Genomic DNA, 26,746 nt, shown 5'->3' on the forward strand with positions numbered 1-26,746 from the left:
TTTTTTTTCTTTTCCAAGGTACCCATTTGAAGAACAAGCTTACCATAACTTTTTCCTCGGAATAACCATCAGATTTCTTTGAATAACCACTCTTCGAAACCAGAAGCTTCCTAGCTGTTGGGTAAGAATTAGAGCAGTCCAACTGGTGCAGACTACACAAGACTTATCATCTTAGAATTAGATAGCCCAACTTTTAATATAGGCCTTTACTACACAAGTTGGTAGTGTGACTGAGCGGCCACGATTACCTTAAGAGGGTTAATGTGAGCTGTAGAGCTGTGCAATTGAAATCCGGAAGTACACTTAGTTATATGTAAATATTTATTTATAATATACACAAGGTTTGAATAAGCATTCTTTAAAAAGCGTTATCTACTAGTAACATTCAATCTAAGTTGGGATTCCGTTTTTAAGCAATAAAAGTTTGTAAAGACTTTTCTTATGCTAGCACGTGTTCAGCACATGGAGTGAATACTAAAGGTCAGTATTGCACTTATTTCGATTACCAAATCCGTTATTGGGTTGTTTATGGAAGGAAGGGTTAGAATAAGATTTAGAACATACTTTCCACAGTTTGTATAACAATTACACTCTCACAAAGGGAGGCAGGTAGATGTTTATCCCATCAATAATGGTGTCAACAATTAAAACCAATGATGGAGCACGCACTGCCAAAGCCAGTAGGTTCAGAAGTGTACCAGGACAGCCAAAGTGAATGGATAAAGTCAATAGTTCTGATGCACATCTTCTTAGATAAAGTCTTGACAAATTTAGTAGGCTCAGAATAAATCACAGTAAATCAATTGAGCTACTTTGTAGAGAGCACAAGCTGTTCGGCCAGCGCAGGTCAGCTGGGATCAACTCCAAAAAGCATTACCTAAGGCAGGAGGCACAACTGTACCTGTGATTCGAAGAAACATTTTCCAGCTGGATTCCTCCTTGATACAGTTTGGCAGACTCTTGTTCCTGGACCTTTGTCGTGGTATTGAAAGGGAGGACGTCTGACAGGCTACTGCGGCAGTACTCTGGAGAGGGACTCCTCAGCAACCTCTTTGTTTTGGCACCTTTTCCTCGGCACCAACGAAGAACGAAAAGCTCTGGTTGGATGTTGCTTGCTCCCTCTGTCCTGGACTCTGTTGAGTGGACTCTGGATCAAGATTTCCTGCTTCTACAGGGTCCTCTGGATGCCCACAAAGATTTGGCCTGATTCAGACTTCTGAAGCCGAAGCACTTGTCATGGTCACAGGACCCGTGGCATTGGGCTTCAGCAGCTCTGGTGAGGCACAGCAAGTCGGAGGTTGCGCCAAATGGAAGCTTGTCTTGAGGTTAGTTGGTCCCACCAGCCCAAGGGAGGAAGTCGTCCCGTGCGGGTCTTCCCAGTCGATTTTTGAAAACGAGGTCAGCACAGCTGCATGGCATCACCGGGCACTTCGCAGTACAGTAGGGTGCTGCTGGTGTTCCTTCACTTCTTCGGATGCTCCTCTCCAGTGGTCGACTCGGCCTCTAGTCCACAAATCCTTGCTTTTTATGCGATTATTATTTTCTTTTTATTTTCCTCCCCCATTCACTCGCAGCCTAGCTGTTAATCATCAATATGTCAGGACTGGTTTCACTCAGGCACACCTAGAGACAAAGAACAGGGAAGTTTTGGGACCCTCCCTAACTTCATGCCTTTCCAGACATCCTGGTGCCTTGGCGGGCTTCAGGGCTGAAGCCTGCCAAAGGCAAAACACACAAGGGGCTCGAACCAGTTTCAACTAACAGAGTAAACGCCAAGAAAGAACTAACAAACAAAGTGGTGAACAAAGAAGACAGAGGCCATTTTGGGAAAATGGTCACCCGTGGATGCTATACTGAAGCTGAGGGTTCAGCCCGCAGTAAAAAGGCACACTGGTAGTAAAGGTAAACGACTGACACCAGCTAATTGAAGTGTGTTAAGTGTAACAAAAAATGTTACATGAGCAGTGGGGTAGGGAATTACTAAGTAACCCCCCAGCACTCCACATTGGGTGGTGTGTGCTGGTCCCACAAAGATAAAGGTAAGTAAGACTGTGATCATCTTACTATTCTTGGGAACGGTAGTTCACCAAAGAAAATGTAATTAAAAAGAGATGTCCAAGGGACTTCTTAGTGGCAGTGCACCTAAGGTGCTGTGTGTCACTACACAAAAAGCAGATCCCCGTGGAGCTTGTCAAACTCCAAAAAACAGTAAAACACAAATATCCTATTCATGAAAAATACATGAGGATGTGAGTAAAAAGGTCCCACTCAGGAGGAAATGAGCCCCAAGTCCAGCAAGAGCTGGTGGGCTCTAAGGTTGAAGGGAATTAGCACAGAAATGAAAATTTTCCCTAACACTAGTGCAATATAGTTTTTCTTGATACAACTTGTAGGAACTTCATTAGATATTTTATACCAATGTAAATGGAACCCATGTTCTCTTTGTGGCATTGTAGTAAACTCCCACCAAGCGTAATACAATGCAAACCCCATTTCTCAGTAATTCCTTGCCTACTGGCATCCACCCTTCTGTCAAAATCAGAAACGTGTATTTGCCGGTTAGCAATGGTCTTTTCAGCTTTAGCGTACTGACAATTGTTTGATTCTTTGGTAATTTTCAGTCCATTAATCATAGCAGTCAAATTTCAAACTGCTTCCTGTTTAAACTAGTGGATTCTATCTTACGTCCTTGTTTATCCTCGTAGCATGTTTGTTGTCGGCATGGTTATGCTAGCCCAATTCAACTAAGGTTTTCTCGACTTTCTGTAGCATCTAGAAAGCAAATAGACGATGCTATATCATCCCTTGTTGTTAACCCTTGTTTTCCATCAAATACATTTTAAATTGCTACACTGTTTTACTGGGTGATGCACAGATCTGCCTTATGGTGGATTTGGCAATTTATGGATAGCTCACCTGATTGTGTAGTTTTGGTCTTGCCTCAGTGAAGAATTAAAATGTGTGTGTTTGCTTTTGTACAAGAGTATGTTTGTCATGCAAGTAAAAGAAGCTTTTTTTGTGCATCAACCGCGTTGGGAAAATTGTTTTTCTAGATTGGAAAACCTGAGCATTGCAGTTTGTTTGGCAAGCCTCCTATATTTTAGTATGAAGTTGTTAATGTCTCAATCGAGAGAAATGAGCAATATATGTTCTCTTACAGGAATATCCAGGTGGACAGCCCGTACGATATCGATAGAGCCCAAGATGAATTGCATTACACCTACTTGGATACCTTTGGTCGCCCTGTTATAGTCGCGCATAAGAACAACCTGGTAGAACAACACATTCAGGATATTGTGGTGAGTTTGCCTTTTTTTATTGCGCTTTTTTTATTATTTGTCATTTTGCCTGGTAGATTAACATGCACTGCGACCCACTAAGTGTCGGACCACAGACGTATTTGGCTTTTCCACCAGTTGGTCTGGGGAATGCAAAGTAACACTTAATGGTGGCTGTTGGTCTCGTATTTCTAGGCTGCATGGAGAAACAAAATGGGTCCCAGCAATTTGGATCCTTGCTTACACATGGTGAGCCCAGTTGGTTTTATTCATTGCTTTGTTTTCAGCAGCTGAATGAAGCAGATGCATTTTGGAAATCAGAATAAAATGAATAAATACAATGTTTTGTGGATGGGTAATGTCACAAATCAGTTAGTACAGTTTTCCTATGTATGTTTTAATAAATGTAAAAATAAATCATTCCTGCATTCGCAAATGGAAAATAAACTGTGCAAAAGAACATTAGTACCTGTAATCCTTGATGTTCGTTGAGGTTGTTTGTGGGTTGCAGGAGCTCTTGGTGCAGTGCGAGAAGACTTGGTTTGTGATATCACACTGTATACATTCTTTGATCTAGGTAATCATTAATTTCATCTGCTATTGCCAGATAATATTTTTTAGATCAGTCTTGCATTGTAAATGAGTGCATATGGTTACAAACCCTGGAAGAAAATTGTCCCTGTAAGCTGCTGGGAGGCCCGAATAACTCATTGGACTACTGCACAAGCCTTTTTCCCCACCTGCCCTCTTCTACCCTCCGTCCTCTTCAACTCATCCAGAACTGAACCGCAAGACTTATCCTTGGCCTCAAGCCCATGGACCACATCTCTCGGGCGCTGAAATCCATTCACTTGCTCCCTGTGGCTGCAAGGTTTAAGTTCAAGACCCTTTGTGTTGTCCACAAGGCTTTCTGGGCCTGGGCCCATTCTATCTGCAACGTTCTCTTCCTAAATATTCTCCTCCCCGAGCCCTCCGCTAATCTTCCTCCAACTCTTTGCGGGTAAGCCGCTTCTCCAAGCAGAGACTTCAGGGGTAGATCTTTATCCTCTGTAGGTGCCTCTCTCTGCAACAGCCACCCTGCCTCTGTCTTGAGCCAGACCTCCTTCCATTTCGGAAACTCCTACTCTCTCCCTCTCCCCTGCTAACTACCCCTTTCTGCTCTCTCCTCTGCTTCTGCTCAGTTTCTCTGACTGTCTTCCTGGTGTACTTTTTAGAGCCTCACAGGTCCCAATCTTTTCTCGCCAGTCTCCTGCACTCGCCCCCCGTCCTTGCACTTGCCGCAGCACTACTGTACTTCAGTTATGACCCATGATAGTAGTATCTCTCTGCACTTAAATGTTCTGACGGGACAGCGCACACTCGTCCCTATTGCCCCCAACCCCCCCCCCCCCCTCCGCTCAATTAATTTTCTGTTCAGCTGCATAATCTGAATGTACCATGCCTAGTAAGATGGTTTGTCTGGTCTTCCCCTCCCATGCATGGTTGCGCTTTGAAACACTTGTGTACAAGAACATAAGAAATTATCAATCCTTCCATATAGTGTTTTGAAATCTAGTTATTGTATTGATCGCGGACCTAGTTTCGAGAAGCAACAGAGTGCTTTCCAGAGGTATACAACAGTACAGATGCCTAACTTTCAGAGGTCAAAACAGATATACTGCGGGGGGTGGGGGATATAGAGGAGGGTTATAGCTGTGGTGGGGCGAGGGGTGGGCGGTGTCTAGCGAGTCGGGTGGTTTTATGTTTTTAACTTGATTCCGACCAAGAACCTTTTTTATTCCCTTTCTGGTGACATTTTCATGATAACCTACAGAAAGATTGTTAGGATAAAGTTTTCAACTACCTGTTAGTAATACATCTTCTGCAAGCTAGAGTAGGAAAGCAGGCACTTTTTAGCGGGCAGGAGGTTGGAGTAATCTGTGAAAGCAGAATTATATTGATAAACACATTGGTACAGGGTGTAAATGAGTTTGGAGTCTATATAGGCATGGGCAGGTGCCCTTAAGTTTGAGGGTACCCAAATGCCAGACTGTTAATATGCCAGCCATAGAGGAAACTATTCTCACACTTCTTGTCTTTATTTTCTTTGTCATAGTCTGACCTGTGGAATGGGAGCTAGGTAATGGGTCACTCCATTGGATAGGGTACTAGTGAAACAGAAACCTGCATATATTCTGGGGTCGTTTGTAGGACCAAAGGTTCCAACCTACCACTCGAGTGCTATACACTGTGTTAGGGAGAATTGTCATTTCTGTGTTAATTTCCTACCACTTTGGAGATCCCCAGCTCTTTTACTGGACTTGGGACCTTTCAATTTTAACTCCTGAGTGAGTGGGACCTTTTCCCTCTCTCCCTCATGTGTTTTTCCCTGATTTGGATTCTATGTTTTCACCTTTTTTGGAGACTGACAAACTCCATAGGCATCTGATTTTTGTATAGTGTCACACAGCACCTTTTTCTTAGCCTAGAATAGTAAGGTGAAATTGATCTTACTTTGTAGGTCCAGCACACACCATTTTATGTGGAGCGCAGGAGGTGAGGGAGGGAGGGTGGTTACCTAGTATCCCCTTATCCTACTTTCTCATGTAACATTTTGTGTTAACCCTCACTACTTTAAATGGCCGGTGGCAGTCGTTTACCTTTTACTATCAGTTTTTTTACTGCTGGTTGATCCCTCAACAGTGCAGCACCCATGTGTGACCATTTTGTCAAAATGGCTCCTGTCTTATTTTTTTCGCCATTTTCTGTTTGTGAGGTCTTTCTTGGCTTTTACTCTGAAAATTGAGACAGGTTTGAGCCCTTGGTGTGTTTTGCCTTTGGTGGGCTTCAGCCCTGAAGCCCGCCCCTGACTCCAGTGTGTCATCTGGAATGACACAAAGTGAGGGAGGGTCCTGAACTCCCCTGTCCTTTGTCTCTAGGTGTGCCTGAACGAAATCTGTCCTGATTGACTGGCTGATTGTCCGGGAAGGATAGCCACCCTGCTATGTGATTGACACAGGGCTGGGAATGAATGAGAACGAGCTTAAAAGGCGAAGTTCTTGGGACTACAGGCAGAGTCTGAGTCATTCAGTAAAGTGTATCCGAAGGAGAAATCGCGAAGAGAAGCGCGCTGCAACCACTTGGACCTCGAATGAGCCGGTGAAGCCCTGCTGCTGTGCTGTGCTGACCTCCCATTTTTTAAATTTTTTTTTACGACTTCTCCCATTGGGCTGGTGGGTCTAACTAGCCTGGTAACAAACTGTTTGGCGCAATCCCCGACTTGCTGTGCCACTCCAGTGCTGAAGAAGCCCAATGCCAGCGGTCGAGTGTCCATAACCGAGTGCAACATCTTCTGTGGAACAAATGTCCTCCCAAGGACACTCCAAAAGCAGGAAATCCCAATCCAGAATCCAGGACTGAGGGAGCAAGGAAAGTCCAACCAGAGGTATTCAACCTGCATCAGTGCTGTTTGCGAAGTACTGAAACTGCAAAGTGCCGCTGAATCGAAGAGAGCCTGTATCTGCCGACGACCTTCCCGAGTACTACTGCAGGAGCCCGCCAGACGTCCTCCCTCTTGTCCCCCCATGAGTGAGGCTCCAGGGTCTGCTTGGCTGTAGCAAGAGGGCATGCAGCTGGACCACTTTTCGTCTAACCAGAAGTACTATTTGGGTTTGGGGGGTACTTACCTTCTGGCCTTAAGTCATGCTATCTCACTTGAGATTTGAACCTGCTTTATGAGTTGATTTCGATTCCCCTTTTCAGATGCTTTTCAGTGATTTCCTTTGAACAGTCTGACTTTCTCCAAATTACTTTTGGCTGTCCTGGCTCCATAAAGGCACCTTTCTGAATCCACTAACTTTGGCATTGCTTGTCCCTCCATGGGTTGTAGCTTGCTGAATAATGTTACTGCTGGGAAAGGCTTACCTAGATTTTATTGGAGGATTCAGTTGTCCTCGCATTATAAGAAACTGTTCTAACCTCTATATTTTCCCTTAACCCTTCCTTCCTTAAACTCAGAACTTGAAAAGTATGTTGGTGTGATATATTAATGCAATGGTATCCTTGTAATTGAAGTCACTTCAGTGTGTAGGAGAAAAGAATTAGCATCTCCAAATAGTATTCCGTAGCTTTCTTGATTTTGAAAAGTAATTCAAAAGGACATTTACAAACAATTACATTTTTAAAGAATGCTTTATTAAAATTGATGTTAAATAATGATTTATATCTGAAACCTTTGGTTACTTGTATAGATGGATTTCATTTGTACAGGTCTACAGCTCACATTTACCCCTCTTGAGAGAAGTCTGGCTGCTTAGTCACACTACCAATTTGTGTAATACAGACCTATACCAAAAAGTGCGTTCCCTAATACCAAGCAGATAAGTGTTGTGGAGTCTCACACAGTGTGACTAATTCTTACCTAACACTGCCATTAAGTGGTAGCCGCAGAGTATTACAGGCTTCTTGGACTGAAGACCGAGTCGACCACTGGCAGAAACACCCAACGAAGCAATCGTGAAGAGAATCCTCCTGGACCATTGGATTGCCCAGGGAAGCCCTGCTGCAGTGCTGAACTTCCCTAATCCCAAGACGAACTTTGCTGGAAGACCTTCCCCCAACTGGCTGTACTTCTTTGCTGCTGCTGGAACCGAGTGGCAGGGGGTTGAAAATCTGTAGTCGAGTGCATCGTCTTTGTCGGACCAAAGCTCCAGGAAGATCCTGATGACCCTCCCGAAACAGGACGACCCAAACTGGAGTCACCTCACCAGAGTGCTGCTGAACTGAAAAGAGCCCGTAGCTGCCAACGACCTCCATATTGCTGTGCAGGAGTCCTCCAGACGTCCTCCCTCATGTCCCCATAACTGAGGCCCAGGAACATAGGATCTGCCACACTGCACACTGTATTTAAAATGTAAGAGAAATCCAAAGGACTTCTCAGTGAGACTGCACTGAAGGTGCTGTGTGTCGCCATACAAAATGTAGATGCCTATGGAGTTTGGCAGACTCCAAAAACAGTGAACACGGAATCCAAATCGGGTAAAAACACGCGAGAGTGAGAAAAAGGTCTCGCTCACTCCAGGGTTAAAATAAAAGTCCTAAAGCCAAGCAAAAGAGCTGGGGGTCTCTAAGGTTTAAGGGAATTGGCACAGAAATGAGATTTCTCCCTAACACAGCACACAGCTCCTTATGGGCAGAGTTGACGGGGACCCTTTGGGTCCTCCTTTAAGATTCTTTCTGTATCCTCAAGTAACTTCAGTTCTGATAGAGAAATACTTAGTATCTCTCCCAAAACTCTATATTCTGAGAGATTTGACACATGCCACCTTCAGTGGAGTGCTAAAGGGATACCTAGTATCCGCCTTCTCTCTGCTCCTGTGACCTTTTAGTAATATTCGATTACAGGTGCTTTTGAGTTCAGTGAAACACAGATAGGGATAAGTACTAACTGTTGTAACTTATTATTTGGCTGGCACACAGCTAACTCGAGGTAAGTAAAACCCATATAACATTTTTAATCTCACAACGTAGTCCAGGTTAGATCGTTCCCTGTAATATAAGTAACCTATGTATGACTTACAAGGGACAATGGTACAGACTCTTCTTGTGTCTATCTACAACAGTATAGGGAAAGCAGAACCCAATGTTACACTTTACTGAATGACTCAGGTTATTGTGTACCTAGAATAACTAATGCAGACTTATTCTGGACAGTCTAGCAGCAAGTCAGGGGAAGCAAGACCCAGTTGGAGGACACTCATACAATTCTCCTTCAGAAATAATCTGGTGAAACCAACACATTACTTTTGGGAAGAGGCACAATCTAACCACAGGTGAGTAATATAACTTCATACCTGCTTTCTATTGGAATGGAAAAAAGGTTTCTAAGGAAAGAAAGATGTTAACCATACTTTGGAGAACCATACTTTTGAGAATAGTGCATAATGCATCCAAGGTAAGAACTTTTATAACTGTTCACTCTTTAAGTTAGTTACAAACCAACTCTTTACAAGTAACTTTTAAACACGTATTCTATTTTCTAGGCAAAAGGCCCAATAAAAGTTATTTCTCTGTTTCTTGGAGCGTGAGTGTTCTCAGTGGCAGAAGAGGGGTCACTAGGGACTAGTGACCAACAGACCAAATAGGTTCTTAAGATGCAAAAGTCAGAGTTCCTTCGACAGACTTGCAAACGGGTGAGTACTTTACTTCTAGGGTTAGAAGAGGGTCCAGGGGCTTCGTAGAAGACACACCAGCATGATTCTAGCAGTGGGACTGGGTGCACTGGACGAGAGACCTCCCAATCACAGAAAGCACCCCACAGCTACACAGAAATCCTAACAGACTTAAGCTAAGTACAAACACAAGCCAACACAGTACCTTTTAGCATTGAAGATTTTGCTGCAGGAGGACTTCAGGATCTGCAGCCAAAAATCCGGTCAGTGGATTCCTTGTCGTGGTGACTGAAAACACGCACTTAGAAGAAACCTTGCAGCAGGGATCATTGAAGAAGGCTCTAGGCAAATTTTCCTTGCGGCTTAATGCGGTTCTGTGTATTTGGCGCTTTTCAAAAAGAACAGAAGACACAATCGCGTTTAAATTCTCGTCATCACGAAGGTCCATCACTCTGGTGAGGGGATTTTATTTTTGGACTCTATTCGTGTCTCTGGAGATCCACCAGGATGCCCACGAAGTTTTCTGCGAGATTCGGAAGACCATGCACAGCACAATGGCGCGAAGTCTCAGAGTATTGGGGTCTTGCAGCAACGCAAGGTTGCAGCAACGCGTGGGATGGCTCAAAATGCAGGTCTTCTTGAGGGTCCCACCAGGCTCTGGGTCGTCATTTTTGGAGTCCCTAGGTCGATTGGTAGGAAGGGCTGCAGCCGGCTCGGGTTACACAGCAGGCTCTCGGATCACTGGAAATCGTTTCCGCCACTTTTCCTTCATCCTCTTTGGTTTCAGTTCCAGTGGTCGACTTGTCTTCAGCTTCCAGGTTTGCAGTATGTATAAGGAACTACATCACAACTTCTGCATTCTCTACCTGCATTTTACATCGAGGGGCGGTCTGGTTGTCAAATCTGGACAGCCAGCTCCCCACTGGGATTTGTCCCCATTCAGCAAGGAGGAAGACAAAGGAGTTTTGGACTCCTCCCTCACTTCCTGCCCTCACAGACAACTGGATTCTAGGGGACTCCCGCCAAAGATTTAAAAAATAAATCGCACATTTCCCACCCTGGATGTCAGGGGAAGGTGAAGGAACAAGAAAGGACAAGAAACACTAAAATGACAAAGGACTGGCACCCTGTGAACACAGCCCGCGGTAAAGGTGCACCAAATTAATAAAAGGTATCACTGCCACCAGCCATTGAAGGTAAGCCTGTCCCTGTAACAGAATTGTTACAGTTTTAGTGTGAAAAGGGATACATTGTATCTCTCCAGCACAAAGGTGGGGGTGGGGGTTCTCGCTTCATAGAATAAAATATAAAGGGGATCCAAAGATCCTTTCTGCCCTGTACACTGTAGTTTTCTCAAGGTTAGCAAAAGAAAGTTAAAATGGGAGCCCCTACGGCAACCCAGCAACAGGCACTTATTGGCAATAAGTTGTTAAAGATTCTGTGATTGTGGAAAAGGTTCCTACTCACTGAGGCATTAACGAAATATATCCCACTAGTAAAGCAAAAGATTCTGGGGTTGACCCAGGTCAGGAAGATGTACCCGTTTTTGTGAAAATCTTACCTAACCGGGACACACGGCATCTTCAGTGCAGTTTCACTGAGAAATCATTTAGATTGCTCATAAGGTTTAAATACCTTTTCTTGTCTGAACTACTGTTCCCAAGAAGAGTAAAGTGGAATTGACTTTACTTACCTTTTCTCTTTCTGGGTCCAGCACACACCATCTTAAGTGGAGTGCTTGGGGGCTACCAATTAGCCCCTTATCTTGCATTCTCATATAAATAATGTTGTATGTTACCCTCACTACTTAAATGGCTGGTGGCCGTGGTTTAATTTTCTTAACTTTGTTCTTTTCTATGGCAGGCTGAATCCTTGGCTACAGTATAGCACCCCTGGGTGACCATTTTGTCAAAATGGGCCCGTCTTCTTTTTTTTTGCCATTTTTCTGTTTGAGGTTTTTCTTGGTTTTTACTCTGTGCGTCAAGGCGGAGTTGAACCCTTTGTTCGTTTTGCCCTTGGCGGGCTTCAGCCCTGAAGCCCGCCTCTGGCTCCAGTGTGTCTGGAAAGGCAGGATGTGAGGGAGGGTCCAGAAACTCCCCTTTCCTTTGTCTCTAGGAATTCCTGAATGCAACCAGTCCTGAATGGCTGGCTTTCCTTTCAGGTCAGCCACCCTGCTGTGTCATGGATGGGAGAAACCTGCTTAAAAGACGAGGGATTTGGGACTAGAGGCAGAGCCGACCACTAGGAGAGACACCTGGTGAAGAAACCTTGAACAACGCTTGCTGCATCCACCTGGACCTTCGAATTGCCCGGTGAAGCCCTGCTGCTGTGCTGAAACTCCTTTTTCTGATCAACAAGAGAAGCGCCGGAAGGGATGACTTCTTCCCTTGCATTAGTGGGACCAACTAACCCTGAGACTAACTCCACTGGACCTTCTTCCCTGATTGGCTGTACTTCTTCACCTGCTGCTAGAACCGAGTGCTGGGAAAGAATTGATGTAGTAACCCTGTGGGAGACTAAACCAGTCTTGTCCTCTTGGTATTGGATAACCCACCTATTAGTATAGGTCTGTACTACACAAGTTGGTAGAGTGACTAAGCAGTCAGACTTCTGTGCTGGAGCTGTAGCAATGAAATCCACTACAAGTATCCAAGTAACACTTGCACTCGTGTTTTTTCTTTTTTTTTTTTTGCACCACCCCAGATCTTGGACACTGGTTGGGCTTCCTTCACTCCTTGAGTCCTGTACTCTGGCGAGGTGACTCGAGCTCTGGTCGTCCTGCTTCTGGAGCGACTCCTGGAGCTTTTAGCCTGATAACTGACTTTGCACTCGACCATGGATTGCTCGAGCCCTGGCACTCTGTTCCTGCAGCAGCAAATAAGTACAGCCAGTTGGAGAAGAAGGTCCAGTGGAGTTCATCTCTGGGTTAGTGGGTCCCGCTAACCCAAGGGAAGAAATTGTCCTGTCCAGGACTTCTCTAGTCGATCAGAAAAAGGAGTTTCAGCACAGCCGCAGGGCTTCACCGGGCAGTTCCAACAGTCCAGGAGGATGCAGCAAATTTCATTGTTTCTTCATCGGGTTGTTCTACCCAGTGGTCAACTGTCTTCAGTCCAAGAAGCCTCGCCTTTTTAAGCGGTTTTCTCCCATTCATGCACAACTTAGCTGTCACTCACACAGCAAGGTGGCTGTCCTACTAGAACAACCATCCAATCAGGACTGGGTGCATTCAGGTGTCCCTGGAGACTAAGGACAGGGGAGTTTCGGGCAACTCCCTTACTTCCTGCCCTGCCAGACACACGAGAGCCAGAAGTGGTTGTCAGTACTGAAGCCTGCCAAACGCAAAAACTAACAAAGGGCTCATATCTGGTTTGGCGTGCAGAGTAAAACCAAGAAGACCTCACAAACAAGAAATGGGGGGGCAGGGTGGATCTCACACAATGGTCGCCCATGGGTGCTGTACTGCATTGCCATTGTCTGCTCAAATTTCCAGTGCTACGCTGATGACACTCAGGTCATTTTCAGGCTGCCCTCTGCCACCTCCTCTCCCTCATCCCCGATTGCTTAACTGCCATTCAAGATTGGTGTGCCTCCAATGGTCTTTGTCTGAATGCCAGCAAGACGGAGATCCTCCTCATCGGCACACCTTCACCATCCTTTCCCCTCAATCTCTGGCTGGCCTCCCTTGGCCCTCCTCCTACCCCCACCTGCGAGGCTAAGAACCTCGGGTAATTTTGGACTCCACCCTTTCCTTCTCCGCCAACATCTCCGAGGTCTCTAAGTCACATTTCCTACTGAACCTCCTCAGAGGTACTCTGCCTTTCCTCTCCTTCCCTCAGAAGCTCATGGTATCCCAAGCTCTAGTTCTCTCTAGCTTGGACTATTGTAACAGCCTCTTTCTAAATCTACCTGCCTCTACTCTTTGCCCTCTGCAACTAATTCAGAACAGGACTGCAAGACTTGTCCTTGGCCTCAAACCCTGGAAATCTCCAGCTCTGAAATCTCGCCATTGGCTCCCAGTGGATACAAGGATTAAATTCAAAACCCTCTGCATTGTCCACAAGGCTTTCTGATGCCTGGGTCCAAAATACCTTCAGCTATCCCTCCGCAAATACCTCCCTTCTCGAGCTCTTCGCTCCTCTACCTCCAACTTCCTCAGGGTCAGTCATTTTTCAAAGAAACAAGCTGGGGGTAGATCTGTCTTCGGCTGGGGCCTCCCTCTGGAACAGCCTCCCTGCCACTCTAAAACTTGAGGAGAGCCATCTCTGGTTCCTGAAGCACCTCAAGACCTTCCTCTTTAGTTCTGCCTTCGCTCCCCCTCTCCCCTGCTGATCTGTCCTCTCTTGGCACAGTGCATCTGGCCACCCTCTGTCCTCCGGCCCAGATACCTGCTCACCCTGCCACCCTCCCGCACTGCCTCCGGGCCGCCCCTTGCACTGGGGTCTGTATCTGTACCCATACAGCACCCCCTTTTTCTTCCTTCACTTATCAGACCTACCCGGTCTGCTGCATTAAACCAAGCACTTGCAAATTGCTGGCTGCACTACCACTGTTTGTTGCCTTTATTATTTATTTATTGTTATTTATCTGTTTCTCCTCTGCTTCGCGCTTTCCACTTCTCTCCCCTTCCATACACTTTTCCCCTACCACATGCACTTGCACGTTCTCAATGTCACTGGGCCTAGTAAGATCGCTGTTTTGTTCTCTCCTGTTCCCCTCCCTTGCCTTGTCACGCTCTGAAACACTTGTGTACGAGCACGATAGAAATAAAATATCAATAGCTGAGGATTCAGCCTGCGTTAGAAAAGCACAATGGTAGGAAAATTAAACCACTGCCACCAACCATTTAAAGTAGTGAGGGTAACATAAAAGATGTTACATGAGGAAGTAGGAAAAGGGGCTACTAAGTAAACCCCCAGCACTCCACATAAGATGGGGTGTGCTGGACTTACAAAGAGAAAATGTAAATAAAGTCAATTTCACTTTACTATTCTTGGGAATAGTAGTTTTCCCAAGAGAAGGTATTTAAACCTTACGAGAAATCCAAAGGACTTCTCTGTGATACTGCACCGAGGGTGTTGTGTGTCACAATACAAAATGTGATGCCTATGGAGTTTGTCAGACTCCAAAAACCAAAAGAAACAGCGTCCAAATCAGATAAAAATACATGAGTGACAAAAAGGTTTCACTCACTCCAGGATAAAGATTAAAGTTCAGCAAAAGAGCTTGGGGTCTCCAAGTTTGAAGGGAATTAGCACAGGACTGAGAATTGTCCCTAACAGTTGGATTGGCCGTTGCCGATTGCTGCAGCAGTCCTCCGCCAAGTAAGAGGTAGGAATCGGAACTAAAATGTTGAAATTTTCTGGCACCTCTGTCCATTACGCATGAAACATACTCCATTTGGCTTTTATTCTCCCTACGCTTTAGCCATCTGTTTCACACTTGCAAGGACCAGCGCAGTTCAGTTTTTGGCATCAGTTTGCTTTAGTGAAATAGTCTTGGGTTGCATTTATTTCGACTATATAAATGGAGATTACGATGCAGTCTTTCGTTAACTCATCATATATCTACAGCTGCTTGTCTCCAATTTCTTGCATTATCACAACCATGCTCCCATTTGAAACGTTTTTCTAGTTTCATTTTTAATATTTTGCTGTACTGTGAGGTTTGCATTGCGTGGGTATGGCTTTTTATTTTTCCTGTTGCGGGGGGGGGTGGGGTTGTGTGTGTGTGTGTGTGTGTGTGTGTGTGTAAACCTGATCTCTTTTGAATAGATTTGTGTATATCATGTTAAGATGTGCTTGCTGTGTGCTGCTGCCTCACTGTTCTTTTTTTTCATATTACATGTACACAAGACCTCATAGCAAAATAATCATCCATTTTTATTTTAGGTGCATTACAATTTCAATAAGATTCTGATGCTGCAGGAGCCTCTTTTAGTGGTTGGAGCATTCTACATTTTGTTTTTCACTGTGATTCTTTACGTGAGGCTAGACTTCTCCATCACCAAGGTATTGTTTTAACTACGTTGATGTTTTATGTAACCTATACCATGTGCCTTAAATCCATTAATGTCTTTGGTTGCTTAACAAAATCCTAATGGTTTCTATGGGCAGATTGTGGGGGGAGGGTCTGAAACTGCATATGTTAACATATATAATTCAATATACAGTTGTCTAATAGTAAGAGGCTTTGTACAGAGTCTGCTCTCCTAGAAGAACAGTCTTAATTTCCCAAAGTCTAATGGAATACTTAAACTTGGTACCGTGAGTGCTTTACCCCCAATATGCAAAATGATATCTTCGTGGAAAGGCAATAAGAATTCCAATCTCATACCTTTGACAAAGGGCATATACCATTTAATCCGTGTTCTAAACGTTTTGAAATGATCTAACGTCCTACTGTGATGTCATGTGAGAGGATTATGCAATTCATAATACACTTCTGTGACATCACAGCAGGGAGATGCATCATATTCTGTGCTTCTCCGTAGTCTCCACAGATGAAGCAGAGAAAACCCAGTGTGGTCCACTATAATCTGTGACTCCCTAACCACACAAGTCTGACAGTTTGTGAGAGTCACGGTTCATGCCCTGTCAAAGGCCAGGCTGTTCTGCCTTTGATAGGGCAAGAGCTGCTGTCTCATAAACTGTTCCTCTTGGAGCTATGGGTGCTGGAGATGAATGCAGGACAAGAACCTGGTATATTCTTTTCTTTTTGGAGATGGTTGCCAAGATGGTATGCATTGCTTGTCCTGTTGGTTGATGTGGAGGGAATTACCCAGGTATAGTAGATGGTGGCTGGTGGTATGTTGTGTAATGTTTGCTTATGCCTGCCATTCTGCTCATGCAATGCTCACCCATTGGACGGTGAACTGGGTAGAAAAGCTGTGCATGGGAGTAGGGGTGCATGCACCACATAAAATAAACTTTACAGACAACGGAGGACGTTGATGGACAGAGGGCTCTAGTGTTTATGCGTGCAGACCGTAAGAACCCTGAGCTCTGTTAGGTCTGTTTCTAGGTTTCCTTTGTTGATAACATAAAAGCATTTTTTGTTCCAAGGGAGACCTGCATGCCCATGATGCGCAAGTTCATTATAGAAGTGTAGTGATCTGTTGTCAGTTCAGAGGGTTATTCCATTGCTAAATGCCAGTAGTGATGTTCATACGTGTTGAGATGGATTAAACAAATCAGCCCAGTGGGAGGAGTTTGTGAGGCCCCCCTATTTATGGTAAACGGGGAAGACACTGAGTTTAGCCAAAACCAAATCAAGATGGGTGAGTGAGCAGTCAAGGCTAGACTCGCAGAAGGAGGGGGAATGTGAGAGTGGTCAAGGGCTACAATGAGTCTTCACAGAGCAACACTCAATTCAAGTTAGACCGCAGTGCATCAAAAAATTAATTTTTTAGGCCTTTTAGTTGCATAGGAAGCATATCAAAATTACAGTAAGTATTGGTAATTGAAACCATATATAACCTACATATACATTCAGCAGTTAAGATAATAAAGAGGCATATATACATTAGAGAAGTGTTTCAACAGATGAGTACTCTGATGTCAAAATACACATAAGTGCAGCTTTCCTGCTATCTTATGAAGTCTAAGATGGTATGTGGGTATTCTGCCTTATAGTCACATGTTCCCATTTATAGCTTCTTCAGGTAAGGTATTTCAGAAAGGATGCAGTGGTCTGTGGTGGTGCTTTAGAAAGTTCCTAAAAGGAAGGCAAGTACCTCACTCTATCCCTTTTCGAAGGTAAGTCTTCGGAAAGGATCCGATGACCAGAGGCCAGGGCAGCGGGATTTAGGGGTGGAGGCTTTGCACCCAATGTTACCCTATGGTGGACGGGGGCAGAAAAACTGCTGTTACCTTAACCCCCTAATTCTGATTATTACAGGTGACACTGCAGATTTTTCGGTATCCGCTGGGGACTCTTGTCTTCTGCACTTGGTCTGTGTGAGGAAGGTACAGGGGTCGCGTGTGCAGGTGCCACTTTTCGTGTCAGGAGTTGGTCGTGTTGCACAGAAAACTGTTCCAGTCTGCTGCCAGAAGAAGGTCCCAATTGAAGAAAAGCAGAAGACTTTGGTGGTGCAGACCCTTCAGGGCACCTCACTGAATTGCATGAATGTTGTTCCAACGATAATCCGCACGGTCTGACGACAACAGTTGATCGTACATCGGCGAATACAGAAGCCGCCCCAGCACAGAGAGATGGCAGAAATTGCAAGGACATGCTAGTTGTAGCATAAGCAGAAGATCTACCAAGTTCCAAGGCTTTGCTCAGACCGACGATGGCTGAAGTGAGGTAGCCCAGGAGAGGTCTGGCCAGTCCACAGGCTGGTCCAGGGACACTTTCAAAGGCATGGATCCTGGAGCAGGTGTTGAGACTGGCTGTTCCCACCAGTCTAAGGGTTGAAGCACCAACAATGGTATTCTGAGATCGGGAAGAGGAGCGGGGCTTCACCAGGCCATTTCGTGGAGTCTGCTGCAGGAATCCTCTAAAGGCTGCTCTTCCGTTGTACACCATCTGGTTCCAACAATGATCTGTCAAACAGTTTCAGGCGCCCGCTTTTATCCAAGATTCACGCTGGGAACAAGCCCACTAATGGTAAGGATCTGTACCATTCAAACAGCCCAGGGTTGCCCTATTCTGGACATCCACTGGTCCTCTGGTGCACACAAAGCCACAGGCTTCCCTGGGAAGAGAATTTCTTTGAGGCATTTCGTGAACTGAGCAGGCAGAATGCCCAAGAATAATATATTCCTCAAGGGAGGAAGTCCTTTTCCAAGCTTCCTTGTTGATTTGAAAACTGGCTCAGGACAGCAGCAGCCTTTTCAGCAAGCTTCTCTGGTTGCTGGAAGGTGCTGCAGGTGTCTGGTTGTCTTATTCGGATCTACCGTTCCAGTTGTCGACTCTGTGCACCAGGATCCAGCCTTTTATCCAGGAATCCAGCCAATCAGTACTTGTGCTACATTCAAACTTTGATGGGTGGCTTTATGGTTCCAGGCAGGCATAACAGAAGACGAAGACCAGCAGAGTTTCGGGATCCTCCCCTGCTTCCTGCCCTTGGACACTCTGGAGCCTTGGCAGGCTTCACAAAAGATATCCGCCAAAGACCACATTCAAACCTGGATCTCCCCCATCCAGCATGTCAGGAAAAGGACCAAGAATGGACAGGCAACCAAGACATCACTATGTTGGGTCAATCGTGACACTTATCTGCATTACCATGGCTGTGAGCACAGCCTGCGAGTAGAAATTACACAAAGGTTGATAAACACAAGCCACCAGCCATTCAGGTATGCTTGTCATTGTAACAGACGTTGTAGGTGCAGTGAGAAGGCTGTTACCCCCTCAGCACTCCATTTAAGGTGATTTTTGCTTGGTTTTAAAAAAAAGTTTGAAATGATTATTAGGATGTTGCTTGTAAAGTCAGAGTAATGCTACAGTGATCATAACAGTGTTTAGGATGAATGGGAAATTTCATAAAGGTCTTTTTTCATTCTTAGTTTTTATTGCTGTTTAATTTTAAAATAGTGAATTATAATGATTGGTTTTATATGTGATAATCAGTTGTATTTTGGAATGTATTTGTAGATGGTAATAAGTTGCTTGATTTTTTTGCTTCCTTTTGTGAATTGTTCCTCGGTTGTTTAAAGGAAATATTTAGTTGTGAACTGTTTTGTAAAAGATTGTTTCAACCAAATACAATTTTTAAAAAAAAGGTGATGTTTGCTGATTTCACAAAAGAAAAGGTAAGAAGGATGAAATGTATCCCCTGCCCCCTTTCCATTTGGAACGTGTGTCCTAATGTTAGGGAGAATTCTGATTTCTGTGCTAATTTCCTTCAAACTTGGAGACTCCCAGCTCTTTTGCTGGACTTTTAAATTATTACCCTGGAGTGAGAACTTTTTCTCACACTCATGTATTTTTATCTGATTTGGATTATGTGTTTCCTTTGTTTTTGGAGTCTGACACACTCCATAGGCATCTACTTTTTGTATGATCAAACACAGCACCCTGGTGCAGTATCATAGAGAAATCCTTTAGATTTCTCTTAAGGTTCAAACACCTTTTCTTGGGTGAACTACAGTTCCCAAGAATAGTAAAGTGAAATTGGCTTTACATCTATCCCTTTGTAGGTCCAGCACACCCCATTTTATGTGGAGTGCTCGGGTGGGGGGGTTACTTAGCCCCTTTTCCTCCTTACTCGTGTAACATTTTGAATGTTTCCCTCACTACTTTAAATGACTGGTGGCAATGGTTTAATTTAATATCCTCTGCATCCTCCTGGACCGCTGAGCTGCCCGTTGAAGCCCTGCTGAAACTCCTTTTTCTTATCGGCAAGAGCAGCCCCGGAAAGGACGACCTCTTCCCTTGGGTTAGTGGGACCAACTAACCCCGCAATGAACTTTGCTGGAAGACTTTCCCCAACTGGCTGTACTTCTTTGCTGCTGCTGGAACCGAGTGCCAGGTGTCGAGAAATCTGTAGTCTAGTGAAACGTCTGTAAGCCAGACCATAGCTCCAGGAAGATCCCGAGGACCCTCCTGAAACAGGAAGACCCAAGCTCGAGTCACCCCACCAGAGTGCTGGGCTCAAGGAGTGAAGGAAGCCCAACCAGTGTCCAATTATCCGCGGTGGTACTATTTGCAGGTAGCTGAAACGGCGAAGTGCTGCTGATTTGAAAACGGACCAGCCGGCGACCTTCGAACTGCAGTGATGGAGTCCTCCAGACATCCTCCCTCTTGGCCCCACGACTGATGCCCCGGAACCCAGGATCTGCATCCCTGCAACCAGAACAGAAGCCAGCTGGATGCTCTTCTTCAAACCTAAGGTACTGTGCTGACTAAGGGGTACTTATCTTTTTGTCTGTAGCTTGCTTTCTCACCTGAGACTTGCAATTTCTGCTTTTTGAAGAGTTAATCTCAGCTCTGATTTTCACAAGCCTCAGTGTGGGGCCCAACAGTGATTTTCTACAAACTCTAACTTTGTGCAAGACTTGTTTGCTATCTAAAGAAGTGCCTCCGCTCCACAGACCTTGTTCAAATTAACTTCGTCTGTCTTGGCTCCCTGCAGACCCTTCTAACCCTTTGACTTCGATTCTAACTGCCCCTCATAGGTGGTACGTTGGGTTTTAACTAGTATTTCTGGGAAAGGTTTAATATTGACTTCATTGGGGGGTTTAAAAGTGCTCCCATGCTCTGAGAACTTGCTAACCTGTTTCCTCCCATTAACCTTTCCTCTTTTCCAACCTCAGAATTATACTAAGTACAAAAAGTGATCTATAAATGCTAATACTGTCCAGCCTAGTGAAGTCACTTCAGGGTGTAGGAAGTGTGTATGAAGCATCTCTAAAGAGTATCTACTTGCTTGACTTGATTCCAAGTATTTTTGAAGTGTATTTATATTGTTGCACATTGCACTTTTTAAAGAAGGCATATTTAAAACTGACAGTTAAATAATGTTACTAGAAAACCTTGAGTGTAAGTGTTATTTGGATACTTGTTTACCCCTAGTGAGATGTCTGGCTGCTCAGTCACTCTACCAACTTGTGTAGCGTAGACCTATACCAATAGGTGGGTTACCAATGTCAAGTGGACAAGGTTGGTGTAGTCTCCCATAGGGTTACTACATCAAATCTTGCCTGACAGTGTGTGTGTTTTGCGTTTGGCGGGATCCAGTAGGTAATTCCGCCTAGGCTCCAGAGTGTCTGGGCAGGTAGGAAGTAGGGGGAGCAGTTTTCCATCCCGCAGTCCTTGGTTTGCCAGAGTGCTTGAATAGGGCCAGCTCCCAATGGGGCTCTGGCTGTCCTGATTTGACAGCCAAATGCCCCTTTCTGTAAAATGTTGAGAGATTACAGAGTAGTGTGTGCTGGAACTGTATAAAAGTTGAGGCTTCTGGAGTGAAAAGAAAGTCGACCACTGGAAGCTGAAGTAACCGAAGATGACCAGAGACTCCTGCAACACCGTGAAGCGACCACTGCTGTCCTGACCCTGTTTTCTATGCGACAGAGGAGCTCCGAAGAGGACAAATCCTTCCCTTTGGCTGGTGGGAACAACCAGTGCCAAGAATGACTTTGAAGTGAACCTTCTCCCGAGGTACTAGGACCTTCCAGAGCTGTGGCACCCCAATACCAGGAGACCAGCCCATTTCGAGTATATCATTTTGAAAAGGCCGAATCCGTCCAAATCTTTGCTGAACCTGAGTGTGGGACTGCAGAAAGTGAAGATTGATCGGGGCGATCTGAGTCTTGTGTTGGTGCTGCAGAAAAGGTGCTAAAACCGCAAGTTGCTGAAAGTCGTGCCACAGGTCCTCCCTCGAGACTTCAATGTCGCGGAGCATCCAGCACTAACATTTTCTTCTAACCTAAGGTACTGTGGGGGGGACAAGGCATTGCTTACCTGATTCCAAGAAGTCGCCCAGAGTGTTGGAGTGCATGCAGAGGTGTCCAGGACAACCCCCTTCTTGCCTCTGACCCAAGCAGCTGCTTGTGTCCCCTTCTCGAGGCCGTTTTAAAGTCTCCTTTGTTAGTTGTTAATTGCTGCTTCAATTACACTAGGAACTGGAAGAAATCCAAACGAACTCTTCGTAATCTGCTGCTTGTCAAAACTTCAAGTCCTCTCAGGACTGCCTTTAGCTAGGGTTGCGTTTTTGGACTTAAAGGACTTACTAGGCAAAGAAACTGTCTCTAGAACACCTTGAACTAAGCTTATGTTACAATACCTAACCATTTTTCTCCCTTTAAGTGACTTTACTATGTGTTTGCAGAGTAAAAGTATTACTGTATAAACAGTTGAAAACCGCATGAGCGCGCAGTATCCGATAATACGATAACATTGTCTCTTCCCTTTCTAACGTTGCCACAAATGTAACCGCGAACAAACACAAAAGTGAAAGTGCCCTTTGAAGTGTATTATCAAGTGACTTGAAGTGTTCTAGTATAAACATCTGAAGTATTAAGAGATTCTGGTGTAAATATAATAAATATATACTTGCTATAGAACTAGATGTGTAAGGCTTTTTTGTTGTGCCTGTCTGGCTAATATTCTGTGTACTTAAAAGCTCACAACTTCCTCCTTAAGATAAGCCCGAGTGCTCTGCCACTCTATCAAGGTCCTGAGCTACTACAGACTGATACTAAGAGTTTGGGATCTACAAAACAACTGGGATAGCTTACTAAAGTCTTACTGCCAGTAGGACTTTAGGAAAGCTCTACTAACAAGAGCCACCTCCAGTTGTCTCTCGAAGGAGAACACGTTCCTCGATTCTTTAGGAAAGCGCTGTTATTCGATCTCAGGACTGCATCTGCGGCAAGCCAACGCAGGCGCCCTCTTCACTGCGGATGATCAGAAGCTGTAGCGGGAGTTCAGGGAATTTCTTCTCAAACTCTCCCCGGACAAGCAAGGCTCCTTCGAAGCCGGTCTGGCAGATGCCCGGGCCATTGCGCAGGACTCCAAGAAGTCTTTGGTCTCTTACATAGACAGCAGAGGGCTGTGCCTTGGTGTCAAGATGAGGATGGTGTGGTTGCATGTGCAGAAGAGGATCCAGACCTGCCCTTCAAGTGTGTGTACCTTTTTAATTTGTTAACCGTTGACTAGTATAGGGGTAGGTAAGAAGCTCTGTAACTTACTGTTAGGTAAGATTCTCATAGAAATTATACATCTTCCTGACCTGTGTCAACCCCAGAACATTTTGCTTTACTGGTGGATTATGTTTCCATATATGTGAGTGGGAACCTTTTTCCACACTCACAGAATCTTTTCCACTTTTTTCTTTTTTTTTTATATAGTTGTCAATATTTAGACTCTCCATAGTGTCTTTTTAAAAGTTATCCTCTTGAATAACAATGTTTCTGGGTTGCCCTAGGGGCTCCCCTTTTTAACTTCTCTGGCTAACCTTGAAAGAACTACAGTTCCCAAGGGTAGAAAGGATTTTGGAATCCCTTTTACATTTTTATTTGGTGAAACCAGCACACCACACTGTATGTGGAGTGCTGGGGAGATGCAATATATCCCCTTTCACACTAAAACTGTAACAATTCTGTCCAGGGACAAGCTTACCTTCAATGGCTGGTGGCAGTGATACATTTTATTAATTGGGTGCACCTTTACCACGGGCTCTGTTCACAGCACCTAAGGGTGCTAATTTTACCAAAATGTCCCCGGTCTTCTTTTTTTGCCATTTTAGTGTTTCTTGTCCTTTCTTGTTCCGTCCCCTGACATCCAGGGTGGGAAATTCGTTTTTTTTTTGTATTTGTTTTTTTTTTTTATCTTCGGTGGAGTCCCTGGACTCCCTGTCCAGGCTCCAGTCTGTCTGTGAAAGCAGGAAGCGATGGAGGAGTCAAACTCCACAGCCCTTGGTTTTCCTCCTTGCCTGAATGGGGACAAATCCCAGTGGGGGAACTGGCTGTCCTGATTGGACAACCAGACCACCCCTTGTTGTAAAATGCAGTGAGGGAATGCAGAACATGTGCTGTAGTTACTGTTAAATACTCTGAACCTGATAGCTGAGGACAAGTCGACCACTGGAACCGAAATCGAAGGCGAGGATGAAGGAAAAGTGGCTGAGACGATTTCCAGCGACCGGAGAGCCTGCTGTCTATCCATAGTCTGCTTCCAATCCAATCAACCTGTGGACTCCGAAAACGACGACCCCGACCCAGAGCATGGTGAGAACCACTAGGCTCAAGAAGACCTGCATTCTCCAGCATGGGGGCTGGTATGGATTAACATGCTCATGAATATTCCCTGTCAGGCTGGGAATCCTCAGTAAAAGAAAGTTTCACTTTTGTTTACAAACTGTCTTTCTCCTATAAACCAATCACTGTGCTCAGGGTCATACAGCTCCCAGCCAATGACTGCCCTTCCTTAAGCCTCTCCGCTGGCAGCCATCTTCAGATTTTTACCGCACGTTCAAGTGTTGGGAGTCCTCATGTTGTGCTCTCTAGCTTATCTACGACTTTTTCATGCCTTTTCAGTCTGAGCCTGTGTGCTTTCTTTTTTCAACCGGCAAGCCGGGATCCGTTTGGCGCTTTCATCGCCCCTCAAGGGCAAGGATCGTCGAGTTTCATAAAAGAATCAGGAAGGCCGTCAGGCCTACACCACACACTGGACCATGTCGCAGGAGAAAGACAGGTTCGCTCTTCAAGCTCTGCTCCAGCTGCAGACTAAGGAACGTGTTTGTGGAGGACAAACACTCCCAGTGCCTCTACTGTCTCCATCCGGACACAGGGAGGCAGATTGCGAGATTTGCATGGGATTCACCAAGCGCAGCATGCAGGATCGGCGCAGCAGGTTGGCGGCATGACTCGGAGTCCAGGCCTCTACCCCAGGCAGAAAGCAGGGGCATGCCTCACCCAGGACCGGCCGGAAGTCTTTTGAAGTCGCTCCATCTGTGGGGGGCCAAGCGCTGCAAGTCCATTTCCGTTGGGATCGCCAGGCAAGCGGGCCCCGCAATGAGCAGGGCACGATTGACGTCACTGTCTTCTTCCAACGCTCAAGCTCCTCGAAAAGGAAGTTGGCTACCCCCAGGAAGCTGCAGGAGAAGGCAAAGACTCCTAACAAGACAACCGGCCTGCCCTTGAAGGCCATGGTGGCCCAGGAGAAATTGTCCTTGTCGATTGAGCTTGTGGATCACACCCTCTCGAAGGGGAAGGGGGCTGGCACGGTCCAGGGGACCCCAGGTACAGCAAGAGTGGCCCTTTCCCCAGGTGGGAGGCTTTGGCCAAACAGGTGGAGAAGACACCGGATAAGAGGCCAGCCCTGAGCCCGACGGTGACCCCTCGGGATGCAAAGAAGGGGGTTGGGGCAGTGGTGGCCTCTACGGTGCTCCAAGCCATGGATATTTCTTCGAACAATGAGAACATGGCTTCTGTTGACAACTTCGTGGAGAATGACTGCAACGACAACGGCGAGAAACCCATAGAGGGGCCGGGGGGTAACGGTGGAGCCGACGATGAAGACTTAGGTGCTGCGCCCAGCAAGCCTACTCCTCTCCCTCCTTCTACCAGAGGTGTTCCTAGACATCTTATCCACTCTCAACATGCTGGTGTTGGAGATACAGAAGATGTCCTCGGGGACCCTGGAGTTGGGGACCCTGGATTAAGAGAAGGAAGAGGCACCAGATGCTGCCTCACCAACCGCTGCATCAGCTATCTCATATACCCTCCCCCCTCTAGGGAGACGGGGACGGAGTCAGAGATGACGGACACAGATGACGACGGTGGAATATCCCCTCCTGCCGAGAATCGCCACCGGATGAAGTCTGTTCATTCGACTCTATGGTCGCCCGGGCATCGAAGCTCTTCCAGCTAACACGGAGGAGGCCAAGAAAGAAGGGTTCCTGTATCAGTGCTGAGAGGCTAAAAGGAAGACATTCTGGTGGTGCCCCTTCTGGACGACACCTGAGATGAGCGCCTGGTGCTGCTGAAGAACCCCGCCTCGGCCCCAGCGAAAAGAGGTGCCGGAGTCTGCGCCAAGTGCCTGCGGTCACAGCCATCACCAGATTAAGTGGTCTCAGCGGCAGTGAGGAAGAAGTCATCCTCAGCCTCCGTTCCCCCGGACAGCTGTAGGTAGAAAGGTCGTCTACTCTGTGGCTACGACGGTCAAGGTGGTCAACACCTTAGCGATCCTGGGCAGGTTTGACCGGGAGTTGTGGTATAAAATGGCCCTGCTGCTGGAATTCCTTCCCGAGGACAAAGTGGTTGTGGCACTGGAGATACTTCAGGACGGCGCAGTGGCATTGGAGCACGCCATCACCGTGGCCCTGGACATCACGTACACAGGGTTCTGCCAGATGGGCAACAGGGCTTGCCTTCGTCGTTGTGGCTGGCTGAAGGCCACCAACTTCAGGCAGGAAGTGCAGACGAGGGTCCTGGACATGACGTTCGACAGGGACCATCTTTTTGGAAAGGCCGTCAATGAAACGCTCCAGGCCATAAAGACAGACGCAGAGACGGCCCAGTGCCCTTGGCACCCCAACAGCACAGTCCATCTTTTCGTTCCTCAGGAGGGAAGTCTGGCAGATCATCCAAAGACTTCGGAGGAGGTTTGCCCTCGTACAGCCAACCCTCCTGTTCCTCGGCCCAGGAGACCTACAGGGGTCGCTCCAAGGCCTTCGGAGGTGGCCGCTGTCATCAAAGGCCCCAAGGCGGTGCGCAGACCTCCAAGCAGGATTGAACCGGCCAGGCCGTCTGGCCCCTGCACCACTGTGGAAGGCCATCTGGCGTACTTAATCAGCGCGTGGGGGGGGAACATCACGATCGATGGGTGCTGGACGCTCTCACCCTTGGGCACTGTTTCAGTGAAGGTGTCCACGGA

General features: G+C 46.0%; 1 protein-coding gene across 1 annotated transcript in view; it reads left to right on the forward strand.

Moving 5' to 3' along the window:
• RPN1 (ribophorin I) overlaps positions 1-26,746 on the forward strand; it is a 112,522-nt gene that overhangs the window by 40,247 nt on the left and 45,529 nt on the right. The window contains exons 7-8 of the mRNA XM_069643350.1: positions 3,161-3,299; positions 15,316-15,435. Coding sequence (XP_069499451.1) covers positions 3,161-3,299; positions 15,316-15,435 — 259 coding nt within the window. The remainder of the gene's footprint in view (positions 1-3,160; positions 3,300-15,315; positions 15,436-26,746) is intronic.

This window comes from Ambystoma mexicanum, chromosome 2p, assembly GCF_040938575.1.
Source record: "Ambystoma mexicanum isolate Mex_15411 chromosome 2p, UKY_AmexF1_1, whole genome shotgun sequence".
Classification (NCBI taxonomy): domain Eukaryota; kingdom Metazoa; phylum Chordata; class Amphibia; order Caudata; family Ambystomatidae; genus Ambystoma; species Ambystoma mexicanum.